The 14,732-nt window shown below is 38.4% G+C and overlaps 1 protein-coding gene across 3 annotated transcripts in view; it reads left to right on the top strand.

The window, feature by feature from the left end:
* Positions 1-14,732, top strand: part of PLCL1 (phospholipase C like 1 (inactive)) — a 333,532-nt gene that overhangs the window by 277,288 nt on the left and 41,512 nt on the right. For all 3 annotated transcript variants that reach the window (XM_058710083.1, XM_058710104.1, XM_058710094.1), the window contains exons 4-5: positions 5,506-5,581; positions 7,911-8,020. In XM_058710083.1, coding sequence (XP_058566066.1) covers positions 5,506-5,581; positions 7,911-8,020 — 186 coding nt within the window. The remainder of the gene's footprint in view (positions 1-5,505; positions 5,582-7,910; positions 8,021-14,732) is intronic.

Below are 14,732 nucleotides of genomic sequence, written 5' to 3'. Positions count from 1 at the left end.
TGCAGAAAATAGAATAGAATTATTTTTCTAAATACAATGGAAGCTGTTACCATAGAGAAAATGATCAAAAGCTCTTATGAGAAAAGTCCATATGAGCAATGATATTAAGTTCTGGGAATATTGATGATGAGTATTTTCAGGGTAATAGTTAGGACTTTTATTACTAAAGGATTTCAGGTTATCCTGTAGGAATCTCATTGAGATATTCTGTGTGGAAAATTAAATCACACTTGACTATCTCACTACAAAGTGATCTGTTAGACAATGGGAAATACAAACTTCTTACACTATGGGGTGAACAAATATTTATTTGGGGGATTTTTAAGATAACTTGAATCATAGAGTTTATTGAATGTTTTGGTCCTGGTTTATTTTACCTTAAATAAGTAATAATGTTTAAAAATGTATTTTATAATACTTGAGTAGTGTATTTTCTATAGGTATAATCCTATTAAAAGGATTATTTGAAGGGGAATTCAGAACATATTGGATTATAGAAAAGTGGAGAAGCCTAGAAAAAAAGACTAGAGATAAAAAGAGAAATAAGAGTTCAAAAAGATAATTATAGGTTTGAGAAGTGATCAATAATAAATAAAATACTTTCTTGTGTGTAAATGTGTGGGTAATTGATATGTAGAAGAAATAAGGATCACAGAGTTAAATAGGGAAAAGGTGATTCTGATGTATCTGGGGATATAAAGGTAAATGAGTAAATGATCTACTAGAATTACAATTTACTGGAGAAATGAAGTGTGAGAAATAATGTAAGTAAGCAGTTAATTGTAACTTGATATAGAAAATAAGACATTCTGTAAACAGACTAACAAAATAGAATGTTCTTGGGATTTGGAGGTGAGAGGTGGAGAGGAAGGGAAATCAGGACACCAGTGGAAGAGGGGGGCACTCGAGTGAGTTTTGAGGCTGATGGGATTTTGACCAAGGGAGATGGCTTATTCAGAAGACTTCCCTAATAGAAAGAAATCTGAGGAAGGAGGAATAAGTGGGGTGTGTTTGGAGAAGTGTGAGCCACACCTGACCTGGGAGAATTGGGAAGCCATAGGGGAAGAGGCTGCTGAGGCAAATAAGAAGACTCAAACTTGGAGTTAGAAAATTTTACATCATCTAACAGGCAAAGGAGAAAATAACAAATCTGGGAAGTAGCTAGTGCTATGCTTTTGGACAATGATTCTGGAAGTGATATTTGGAAGGAGTGAGGTGGGAAGGACCAGAACCTGTCAGTAGCCAAGAGGGATTCAAAGCCATCTTTTGAGTGTCTCCAAGGGAGTTTGGGGCGCATTTGGAGAAAATAGGAGATCTACACTTTTTGGCAGGAGTAGAGGTGGGAATGGGGTGAGGCAGGGAAAGTAAAATGGAGGATAACAACATTTGAGCTGCCTCTGGAAGGATAATTAGAATTTGAAAGATGGCCCAGAGAGTGAGAATGAAGGCTTAAACGAGGAGTGTTGTGATAAAGAAGGAAACAAAGGGATAAAAGTGGCAGGTTAGGCAAGACTTGGTGACTGACAGAATGTGGGAGCTTACCTTCTGGATGTAGTAGGCAGAGTGTGCTGGTGATCTGAACCTGGGTGTCTGGAAGAGACAGAGAATGCTGGAAATTACAGATACAGCTATCTGATAGTAAGCATCTCCACCTTATTTGTTCTCTGCAGAGAGCACACTCAAAGGAGTGACTAAATGAGTAAATGAGGGCTTTGGTTATAAAAGTATGGGTATGGGTTAGTAAAGCATCAGTGGGCGGTGAGCACCACAGGTATACCAACAGTAGAGAGCTGTCATCACTTGCAGACCTAAAGGAAAAGGGGAAGGAGCCATTCCTGGCACTCAGTAATATGGTACCTGCCAGAACAGGGCCACTTGACAGGAGCTGTGGCCTTGTAGAGAGGAAGCTATGGAGCCACAGTCTGGCAGGGAGGGGATGATCAAGGAGTAACTGCCCTAAACCTCTCTCCTCCCGCCTCCTGTCCTGATCCCTTGCCGGTTGGTCCCATTGGCCAATCCTAACAGGAATCAGAGGCAAGGGAGCCTGCTTGATGTTGCCCACAGAGATCAACTTCCCCAGCCCAGAGCATAGAAGAGAGGGGATCTAGAGAGCCGAATAGAGAGGGCCCAGCAAAATGTAAGCATATGTAAGTTGAAATATTACAGCCATATGTAAGTTGAAATATTCTGGAAGAAACTAATAAATGAGTGCTGTTGTCAGCCCTCACCTAAGGTGGAATTACCTTCTTCTTCTTACCTCAGTTCCCACCTTAGAGATACTTGATCTTGATTTGGCAAGGGGGGCAGGATCAATCTGTAAAGCTTAATTTCCTTGCTAGTTTTGTGGGTTAAATAAATGTGAATAAAAGTCCTCATTGTTTCTCCTCACACCTCAAAGGATTATCTTGTGCCCCCCCCCCCCCGGAGTACATGTACCTCCCTACTTTGGAAACCACTGCTATACACCGTTGGAGGTATGAGTCTGGAATTTAGGAGAGAGCTGAGCGTTGAAGATGTTGGCTTTGAAGGGATCTGCATGAATACAAATCTCATAGCTCTAAGCACGGATGGAATTGCTAAGAGGAGAGATAATGATGAAAGGAAACAGTGGAGAGCTTAGGCCAGGCAGCTGGGAGGATTCCTACATGTATGGATATAAACAAGGAGAAAGAGGTAGTACAGAAGTCAGAGAAAGAGCAAAGCATGAAAAGAACCAAGGTCCCAGAAATCAAGGAGGGCTGATCAGAGGTGTCAGCTGCTGAGTTGGGAATGAATGAAGACCAAGGATTGGCCAGGTGTGGTTGATCATGAGGCCAAGGTTAAACTTTGAAGGTCTTGGTGGAGTCTTGCATGAGTCAAAACAATGAGTGCGGGCTAATTTTTAAAGGAAGGATTAATGAGGACAGCCATTCAAAGGCCAATAGAATATTTATTATTGTTTTTGTTTGCTTACTTTAAAGTAGGAGATGTCATGTGGAGAAGGGAAAAAGGTGGGAGAGAGGTAGAAATTTTGGAAAAAAAAAAGAAGGAATCATTAGAAACAGATTCCTGAGGGAAGCAGTAGAGATGGGTTTGAAAGTCTAGGTAGAAGGGGTAGCCATGACAAAGAGGATACTTCCTTCTCAGATTGTTACAAAGAGGCTATGGTGTTTTTGGATGCAGAAATTATATTCCTTTTATACTCAACACTGAGGAGATACTTAGTAAAATACTGCAAAGAAAACTGGCCACAAATTAATAGTTTCTTAAAATCAAAGAATATGTTCTCTACTGAGAGCAAAACCAAGGGAAATGAGTGTAAGATGTCAATCAAGATTTAATAAAGGAAACTATCAATCCTGTTACTTTTTTGAGTTTTTCTTAAAAAGGGCAAATTTGAATCTGGTTGAAATGGATTGATTATGGGCATGCTCACACATTTTTTTTTTTTTTTTCTGACAGGCTGGGCCAGGTGACTTTGGAAATGTTATATTTTATTCTCAAAAAGATTGCAAGTATTTGAAGGCATGCATTCTCTCCTGGAGTATGGGCAGGGCAGACAAAATCAGAGGGGTGCTATTTTTTTCATGACAATAAATGGATGCCAGGAAACTGCAATTTTAATTCCAGCTTGATAATTAATTAGTTCTATTTTTTGGACAAGAATCTTAACTTCTATAACTCTTCACTTTCTTATTTTCTAAAACCAAAATTAAGGGGGTGGCCATGATATCTAAGATTCTTTTGGTCTTAAAATTAAATGGTTCTAAAAATATATATCATATTACCTATTTTGCTTATGGTAAAGTCACAAAATATGTCCATTATTTATGAATGTTTCCCTTGCTTGAATTTCATGAAAATATTTTGTCTACTACTTAACTATTGCAGCATATAACTTTTGAAAGTATAATGAACCTCAATTGATGTTGCATGCATGGATGCTAAGCTTAGAAAAGACTGGATCAGATTGCCCTCATATTTAATCTTTTTCTGCTTATCAGTTTCATTCACTTGGAAGCTTTAGTCAGTTAGGCCACTATTAGTCATTTCGTAAATTGTTATTCACTAGCTTTCCACTTCCTTTTGAGAGTTGAAAGAGTTAATGCAGTTAAAATGTTTGACTCAGTCTAGAACTTCTTGGGTATCTATTTTTATGGTTTTGATGGTCAATTTAGCTCTCCAAATAAGTTACTTTCAACTACTACTTTAGGCAGAAAATATGAGTAATTGAATTTTGTTTGGTTGAATTAATTATCCTATTTCATTCATGCATTTGAGTAGACTTCCCTGCTAGACTCTGAGCTCCATGAAGCTAGAGATGTGTCTGTTTTTACTCTTTAATGCATCATATCCCATGTACTTACCACAGTGCTTACACATAGTGTCTGCTCAGTAGATATTTCTTAAGTGGATGATATGATTTTACTTCTATGGAGTTGTTAGGCATTACAAATTTGTGATTCAATATTCTTTTCCATTTAAAATTTGTAATCATGAACCACTTTATATTTGTCAGTGATTATACAAGACTAATCTGTTCAACAGCAGTTAATTATGAAGGATGTCTTACCCCAGACCTTCATGTCCACTTTGCATTCTGCCTTAAAGTCCCTTCAGAATATTCAGACACACAAAACACAGAATAGCCAGATGAGATGGGACAGCATTTATTGGGGGTAGAAGAGTGGCTGGAAATTCAAGAAGTGTTAGTTTGCCTCTTGGTTGCCTTTCTTTAGTCACTTCTTCAAAAGGGCCCCCAGGCCTTGTCATCCTGATCACAACTTCTTTACTGATTATCATCTTCCCCCTTCTTCACGTACAGATTTTTCTTTTCTCCATCTCTCCAATAGTTGCCTTATTTCCCCTAGTTCATTCAGAAGATTAATTATTCCTTGGACATTTTTGCTTTCTATCCAAACGTAAAGGTCAGGGACAACCATTTCTGTGTTATTGCCTACAAGCTCTGTTGAATAATTGGTGTCTCTGAAATCTGACCCACTCCTCATTCTTGCCAGTGGAGCTGGAGCCCTTTTAGAGGGAGGACCAGACCTCCACCATTTTGGGGCCACTCAAATCCAAGCTGCTAACTTTACTGATGTGTTCAGTAGTCCTTTAACTCATTACTAGGTGATGCCTTATTCTGATTCTTGTTGCTATTGTTCCAGTACCATTTGCCTTATTGTTGCAGTTACGTTTGGAGTGAGGCGATGGAATAGAGGTGTTCCTGAATGTGATCTGGGGCTGAAAGAATGTGTATACGTCTATTTAGCAATTACTTATTTGGCACTCATGATGTGCCAAGCATGTTACGTGACTGAAGCAATTATAAGGTAGGTGCCTCTAGTGGTAGTGCTAGAATGAATGGGGGTTGGAGCAAACGTTATCCCTCTGTCTCCTACCTCTTGTGGTCAGGGCTATGGTTCCCCATTACTGCCAGCATCAGGAGAGTCTCTTTGTGTGTTGTCTTTCCAATGAGTCAGTTTAAGGACTGCTAACAACCACCTTTTTTTATTTTTGTGACAGATGATTCAAGAGAGCCGGTTTCTCATAGAAATGGCAGATACAGTCCAGGAAAAGATTGTGCAGTGTCAGAAAGCAGGTAATCCCCCCCCCCCCAACTCCTGCCCCATTTCATTTAGAAACTTAATGATAATTCTTGGTAGATTTTTCAAGTTTCCATTTTTACTCTTTTTTTTTTTTAATTTTTTTTTTTTCAACGTTTTTATTTATTTTTTGGGACAGAGAGAGACAGAGCATGAACGGGGGAGGGGCAGAGAGAGAGGGAGACACAGAATCGGAAACAGGCTCCAGGCTCCGAGCCATCAGCCCAGAGCCTGACGCGGGGCTCGAACTCACGGACCGCGAGATCGTGACCTGGCTGAAGTCGGACGCTTAACCGACTGCGCCACCCAGGCGCCCCCATTTTTACTCTTAAAATTCAAATATTTTATGCCATAGTTTAGCTATAAATTTGAGTTAAACTTAAGTCTTTGTTTAGTACAGAAGAAGTCTTGGTGACAGTAGGTGGGTTGTATGTACATAGGGGGGTAATGTCTGAAGATGTCTAGAGAGGTGAGGGGTTCTGAATCTACTTTTGTGGTTTTTACTACACATTGCTCCTCAAGAACCACCTCATTTTTACAATTTGAACCATAATCCTATTAATCTTCTAGGCTTTGGCCTCATTTATTAGTCATCCTTTTAAATTTATTCTTTGTTTAAGGATAGGATGGATCACATCTCTGTGAGAGTACCCCTTTGTTGATTTATATTCACCTTCATCCATACTCTATACTTTTGTCTTTCTTGGATTTATATTCTCCTTGATTCCGATGCACAATAATTAGGATGAAGATGACAATAATGACAATTGCTTGATATATTGGCATATGATATACTGTGCAAATACACTATGTTGCTTAGTCCTTATAACAACTCTACAAGGTAATCACCATTATATCCAATTTGTAGATGAACTATCTGAGATTCTGAGAGATTGAGTGAATCACCCAAGATGCCTATTAACACAAGGTAGAGCTGACCTTTGAACCCAGACCAGACTTTAAAAATGGTGCTCTTTGCTGACTTGGTCCACAGACTTAACTGTTTCTGTTGACAAAAAGCACAGAAATAATCCCACGTACTTATATAATGCTCCTATATGTGAGGCAGTACTTTGAGAGCCTTATATGTGTTGACTCATTGAATCTTCACCACCATCCCTTGAGGTAAACACTCTTGTTATCACCATCTCACCAGTGAGGAAACTGGATCACAGAGAGGACTTGTTCATGCTTATGTAGCTAGTAAAGTAAGTAAAGCCAGAGGGTAAGCCTGGCTCCACAATCATGCTCTTACCATGTGCTATATTTGTGATGTTAACACTAAGAAGGTTAATGTGGTTTGGGGCTACGTTAATAAAAGTAGAGTAATTAGAATAAAGAGGGTGGTGGGCTACTTCAGCCTTGTGGGCTGCTACCCTACCTTGTGTGGGCTGCTTCAAGCCCACTTTGAATATGATGTTCCTACAAGCTCTTCTGGATGCAATGCAATATGCAATATGCAATCTTCCTGGATGTCATATTTAAAGAAGAGACATTATTAGTAAAGCTGAACCATGCTAGAATGTTCAATCTGGAGGAGAGAAGACTCCAGTGGACTTTATCTAACATCTTTCTTCAAATATTTAAAGGGCTGCACAGTGGAAAAGAGGTTGGACCTAGCAGGTCTGGATCTAGCTAGCACCAAGGTTCCAGGGAGAGAGACTTTGGCTTGACATAAGGTATAGCTTTCCAAAGATGGCATAAGCTGTCCAGAAGAAAGTGTGATTCCCATCTCTGAGGATAGTGATATCTTTTATAGTATTCAAGCTTCTTAAGAAATAGTTGAGCTAAACATAATTTTAAGGTCATTCTCAAATATGAAACATTTAGGTATTTCTAGGAACTCTATTTACAAAACATGTTTTTATTTTTACTCAACATTTGTCGGTTAACCTTGTTATCCACATGGGCTCCGGGATCTACTGTCAATCTATGGAGATGGTTTATAGGGAAAAGTAGAATAAGTTCATCTATCACATATGGTTATCAGTTGCACATTACACTGTTTCATGTAAAAACCAGGTAGAAGACAAACAAGACATATGTACCCTCTTGGAAGAATTTGGTTCTTAACTTCCTTCTTATGTCTTTATCTATGCCTCCTGGCTGTTTCAAAGGTTATTTGGTCTAATGCATCCATTATTGTTAGTTTGCCCCTAAGGACAGCCATTGGTGGGGATGAACAGAATGAGGAGGAACATTCAATTCAGGGATTTCAAAATTATAAGAGAAGGGCAGGCATGGGAAATAATAACATTTTTCATAATAAAATGTTTTTCTGAAATAGCATCATACTAAGAATTCTTACATGTTCTCTTTTCAAAGGGATGGAATTTCATGAGGAACTTCATAATCTAGGGGCGAAAGAAGGCTTGAAAGGAAGAAAACTCAACAAGGCGACTGAGAGTTTTGCCTGGAACATTACAGTATTGAAGGTAAATGAAATTCCCAGGGACCTTCTTTGCCTTTATTATTCTTCTCCTCATGTCTCCAAAGTCTAGAGAAACATCGGTGGTTAAATGCAGTGATTTGAATTTTTAAGTAATATGTGGCCTAAATCACCAGGTTCATGCTCTAAGTGATGGGGAGATTGACATACTTTTTGCCCTAATAGGACAAACGAGGTTTGTGGTGGAGACAGAGGACAGAACGACCTAATTCCACTGCCTGGTGGCTGTGCTTGTGTGTTTTTACTCACATGGACTCTGCTGTTCATGTCAATATAACTGTTCTTGTCTGTGGCAAGAATAATGCCAAATGTTGTGGGAGAAGGATCCAGCACAAGTGATTTGGAAGAGCTTTAAACCTCAGAATATCTGGAACCATTTAGGATTATTTTATTTTAAGAACAGTTTCTATAAATATATTTATTTTTGCAAATAGCTTTGGAAGTCAGTTTCTTGAGATTATGATTTGCTCTGCTGAAAATTAATTTTAGGAGTTTGAAGTAAAGATGCCACTTTTCATATTTTCTTATGTGAAAGGACAGATGATTTAGGCAGTTGGAATAATTTATTCCTGACAGTGTGTTGAGAAGAAAATAGCCACAAACGTGATTAATTAAAAAAATTAATCATTGCCAATGTATAAAGAACATCTACTATATGTCATATACTGTTTTACAAGCTTTAATAAACTAAAATTTTAATATGCACAACAACCCAATACTACTATTCTCATTTTAGAGGTGAGAAAACCGAGGCATTAAAAGCTTAGGTATATTACCGAAGGTCACTCCACTAACAAACAATGGAAGTGGAGTTTGAACCCAGACAGCTTGGTGCCAAAGAGATATGTTTATGAGGAGGTGCCAGGTGAACTGTAAGACATGTTACAAATGTTTCTTAAAAATTCAGTTCACAAATATTTGCTAACCTCCTACTATGTACTGGACTTTATTCTAGGTATTGAGGGTCCACGGAGAGTGAAAGAGGCACAGACCTTGACCTCATGAATTAACAGTCTGGAGGCAGGAGGCGGGATGAGGGAAAATAGGCATTGTTTGCTTAATGAGCAGGGAGGAGCTATAGCGTTAATATGAAGAGGGGCTTATTTTATAATATTAGAAGACAACATGTCAGCGTGAACCCTGACTCAAACACTTTCTGATCAGATATTTATGTGGTCTTGTTAATGTGCCAGTCACTGAGAAAGGGGCTATGGATACAAATATCAGAAGAGTAATACCTGAACTCTAGGACTGGTGTACCAAGGGAGACAGACATATAACCAATAATGGCCATCAATTATTCAGCACTTAATATGTGACAGGCGCTCACAGCTAAGTAGTTTATATAAATTTTCCCTTTCCTCTTTGCAACAAAGGTGTGCCCTTGCAGCAACTCTTGCTGACCCTGGTATGCCTCTATCCATCTCACAGATGAGGACATTGAGGCTTAGCAACGTTTAAGCTTCTTGCCTTCATCTAGTAAATGGCAAAGCTGAGATTTCAACTCATGTCTGTGGGTCTATACTACACTGTCCTTCTGCTCCCCATAAAACTCAATCCATGTGACTGAGTCTAGGCAGCCTAGTGCAAGGGTGAGGCAGGCTCTGTGTGCACATTGCCTGATAGCTGTGAGGCTTTAACCAAATTGTATGATCCTTCTGAGGGCTGACAATAATATTAGAGTGACAATAATATATATATTTTGAAAGTTTATTTATTTTGAGAGAGAGCACGTGCATGCAAGTTGGGGAAGGGCAGAGAGAGAAAGAAGGAGAGAGAAAATACCAAACAGGTTCCAAGGTGTCAGCTCAGAGCCCGATGTGGGGCTTGATCCCATGAACTGAACCATGAGATCATGACCTGAGCTGAAACCAAGAGTCAGATGCTCAACAAACTGAGCCTCCTACATGCCCCTAGAGTGACAATAATATTAATACTCAGGGTTTTGTGAGAATTAAATGAAGTAATATATACAAAATGTCTAAGTCACAGTGCATAAAACTAGACACTGTATACACACATGTGCATATATAAAGTAATAATAATATACATAGTTATATGTATAATATATATATATGTGTGTGTGTTATATGTGTGTGTGTGTATGTATGTATGCTATTTTGCCACGTGAAGATGACATTGGAGGAACAAGTTTGTTGTTTCTTATTTTATTTAGAAGTCTTTTAATAATTAATTTTTAAATTGAGATTTCTTATTTCTGTATTAATCTGTGACTTAAGCCCATTCACTGTTCTGTGTTTATTTGGTTTAGTGACAGGGGCTGGTTGCTAGATCGGGCTGGGCAAATACTATACATGCCATTCTAAGACAGATCTTTTGAAACATGACCAATATTCTACTATTGTAGCTAATGTACTAGCTGCTAGCATTTCAGCTTGAGTGCTAAGAACTTAAACAAGAATAGTGAATTTTTCAAAACTTTTAATATTTCCTTTCCTTCATTGCATTTGGTGGGCTTGTTAGGCAGGTGCTCTTTCCACAGTGCTGAACAAATGACCTTGGAGTTTGAATTTTTAGCTGAGGGACAGAGACTAGGCTCTTTTGGAGACTGTTTAGTTCAAGGATGCCTCTCTGAGAAGATCCTCCTCTCTAAGACTCTCCCTTTCTTTTTTTCTTTTTAAATGCTCATTTATTTATCTTGAGAGAGAGAGAGAGAGAGCGAGAACGAGAGCGAGAGAGAGAGAGAGAAAGAGAGAGAGAGGAAGCAGGGGAAGGGCAGAGAGAGAGAAAGAAAATCCCAGCAGGCTCCGTGCTGTCAGTGCAGAGCCCGATGCAGGGCTCAGTCTCCAGAACCACAAGATCATGACCTGAGCAAGTCAAGAGTCAGATGCTTAACTGACCAAGCCACCCAGGCACCCCCCTCCCTTCATTTTTTGTATCTTGAATGTGAAACTCTTAATTCCTGCTTTGTTCTCCAGCCTTCCTGTTGATTTTCCAAGCTTCTAAAGTCTTCCAATAAATCCCCTTTTTCTTAGTTTTCTAGATTCAGTTTACATTGCTTACAACTGGTTGAATAAGCAGTAACCAAACTTTTGAGACATAAACAGTGAATAGGTAGAATATGGCAGGGCCCGCTATAAAGTTGTACATTGCCAACAGAAAAAGTTTCCTTACATGCAATTTATATAAGTACTCTCTACTAACTAGAGGAAGGAAGTGGGGATTGATGAATATTGGTTGAATATATGGGTTCGTGAAGCTAAAAATATTTAATTCCAATGTACTTTCCAACAAGTAGGGGAGAAGCTGAAAAAAATGAGAAATGTACGTCTGGGAAAAAGGTTGTTGGGACCAAGGAGTGGTGGAAAGGAGCATTGGCTTTAAAGTAAATTGAGCTGAGACTAAAAAAGTAATTCTTTAGTTTATGTTTTCTGAAATTCAGTATTACATTGATACGATATTAATAAATGAAGGAGAAGCTAGAGAAAAATTGGCAGAGACAAAGATAAATAGCTCTGTAATAAAATGAATATGAATTATACTTAGTGTCTATACTTTCCAAGCCAGAGATGAGGACTTAGGATCCAACAAGAAAGCTGAAGTCAAGATGGTCCTGGAAACAATCCATGTTTTTATTTTTCCTTCCATTCATATTTTAGTACCATACATGGGTCCAGAGTAGGGAGTTGCTTAGCATATCATTTGCATTTCCCCACACTTTGGCCATATGCCAATAGCCGACTATAATATTTTCCTCCTATCCATTTCTTTCTCTTTCACTGCTGAGCACAGAATCAAATTCTATATATAGCCGTTATATTTATTTGGGGTGATGTGATGATACATGTCTCAGTGACTCAGTCTTCAGTATATTTTCTAGATAATCATTGGACCAAGATAGTTGCATCTCATCCTACCATCAGACATTAAGAGTTACTTCCATCTGTCTTTTCTCCATGCTATCCTTCAGAAATGAGTGTTATTTGGTTATTAACATAATATTAAAATCTTACAATGGAATTTTCCCTGTTCTTTAAGTCTTCCAGAAAGAGATGCTACAATTTCACTGGCTTAGTTAACCTATTGTAGTAAATTGTTATTAATTTTTGAAGTGTTTCACTCATGAGAGTTTTGAAGTTCTTTTGGAAGAGAGATATGAATTTATACTATATGTCTAAGAAAACACAATGTGTTATTATGTGGAATCCATTTAAAGTCTTGGACTCCATCCAGAGTGTCTTGACTCCTCAAGTATAAAAAGAACTTCATTGTAAGGCGGTCACACCTGTAAAACTGAAATTAGAAAGAACCCTTGAGTAGCATTTTAGTGAGCTTTCCCAGTATATATTTTTCTAACTTGGCCTGTTAGGCATTTTAAGGAACTAAATTCAATTATCTTTACATTTTTAAAAGTTTGATGAAAAAATCAATTTTACCAGGCTAGACATGTGTCAAGTAGAAATATATAAAAAATAATATTCAAAAAATATAACTAGTAAGCATTTTATTGTAAAGGAAAAATTATGAAGTTAGGTGGTCACTAGAGCTTAAAAAGGAATAAAAATATTAGGAAGTGGCTGACTTCTTATTGTTCATAAATTTCATTGATTACTAGTTGAATGACATGTATTAAATAAATTATGATGAACAATTACTTCATCAATGAGCACTTGTATTAATTAATATGTATTTATACTTTCTCTACATAGATTTACAGCTTGTAATTTAATGCATTCCAGTGTGTGCCACACAAAAAAATCCAGTTGGAGCATCTGGGTGGCTCAGTTGGTTGAGTACCTGACTCTTGATTTCAGCTCAGGTCATGATTTCTCCCAGGGTCATGGGATTGAGCCCGTATTGGGCTCTGCACTGAGCATGGAGACTGCTTGAGATTTCCTATCTCTCTCTCTCTCTCTGTCTAAAATAAAAATAAAAAAACAGTTCTTTTTTATAGATTTATATTCAGTAGGTATGACCAATCTTTTCTGCCTGACTTGTTGGCTTTTTATTATTGTTTAAGCCTTTATTTCTTCTGCTTTTTCTTGGCAACATTTTCATTTTTCTTGGGAAGAGCAGAGGCTGGAGCTTTTCACTTCTCCTTGGGTACTTGTGTTTCTAATGCAGGCAGATTCTCTTATTCAGGTCCCAAATTTCAGGCTGTCACATCTCTGGGAAATATTGCTGAATAAGGGCAATTAAGTGGATGTCAGTGCGGTAATACACTTTCTAACAGAGCCTGCAAAACCACTTGAAGGCTTTGCTCATTGTTGAGAGACAGGAGAAAGGAAATAAGATGATGGGTTATTGAGAAAAGAAGTATGAGAGGTATCCATCTCTGAAAGACTGAATGATAGCAAGAATGGAGTCACCCTCAACCAAATGACCACTTAAAATCATTCTTTGTGACTCTGTGTGTGTGTGTGTGTGTGTGTGTGTGTATGTGTGTGTATCAAATCAGCCTCTTCTGGTATCCATAGTGACCATATATCCTGGAGGCTTCTCTGAGGTTATATCAAGAAGGGACATGTCCAGTGTCCTCTATGTTGTCTATTGAGAACCTCTCCAATGGTGTTTCTGGTAGCTGTTGGCTCTTGTAGTAGAAGCTAGAGAAAGGCTAGCTTTCCTCCTGAGGCAACTCTTTGAGAAAAGAATGACAGTTTATGAAGTCTAGAAACAGACTCCCAGTGACAACGATGCATTAATAATAAACTATTCTTCATATTGATAATACTACCAATTGTTAAATAACCTAAAGCAAAGGAGTCAAGAGTACAGACTCTGAAGCCAGACACTTTCTACCTGTGTGTCCTTGGAAAAACTTCCTTTTGTCTCTGTGCTTCTGAGTCAATTGGGATATGCTAGATTGTGCTGTGGTAACAAAAATGTGAAAATCTCAGTGACTTAAAACAATAGCTTGTTTCTTGCCTCTACTGTATGTCCATCACAAGACATACACAGCAAGTATATTTTAGGAACACAGGCTAATAGGAACTGTATCTAATACTTCTACAATCCTAGAGGTAGGGAAAAGCACAAATTGGTTTTAAACACTTCTGCCATATGTTCACTTCTGTCATAGGTCTGCCATATGACACATGGAATCATAGTTTCCTTCTATTTATATTTGAATGGCCAAAACAAGCCACATGGTCAGATCTGAATTCAGTGGAGTGGGGCAAGTGTATACTTCCTCAAGGAAAGGGAACAGATTTTGGTGAATATAATGAGGTTCCTCAATTACACCCACTTCATAGGATTATATGAGGACTAAATTGTAGAGGCCATTTTTAGGCAAACAGCCTTGAGCAATGGAATGTAGAAAGGGCCCACAGTGTTCCCCTGGCTGAATACAGACTGGCCATCAGGTGACCCACCTCAGTATATCCACAGGCCCTAACTGACCAATGGGCTACTTACAACTAGGCACAGCTACCAAAAAAGGGAGAATTCCATGTATCGCCATACCTCTTCCTCTTCTCCCTTTAAAACCAAACCCCACCCACTGCCTCTCCTTTGCTGTCCTGCCTGCCATTCCCTTGTGTTGTATTCAATAAACTTCTATCGCCTTTGTTTTGCTTCAGGTGAATCCTTTTACCTTCCGCATCACCAGCTTCCACTCAATCACCATCCCACACTTTGAGGCCCCCATCTGATTTAAACACCCCATTTAAACACCACATAAGTGAATTAAGATATATAAAGTGGTGTATGGCATATAAAAAGTGCTGTATAATTGT

The sequence above is a fragment of the Neofelis nebulosa genome, chromosome 2 (genome assembly GCF_028018385.1).
Source record: "Neofelis nebulosa isolate mNeoNeb1 chromosome 2, mNeoNeb1.pri, whole genome shotgun sequence".
Lineage (NCBI taxonomy): Eukaryota > Metazoa > Chordata > Mammalia > Carnivora > Felidae > Neofelis > Neofelis nebulosa.
This window is presented reverse-complemented; position numbering and strand designations above follow the sequence as displayed.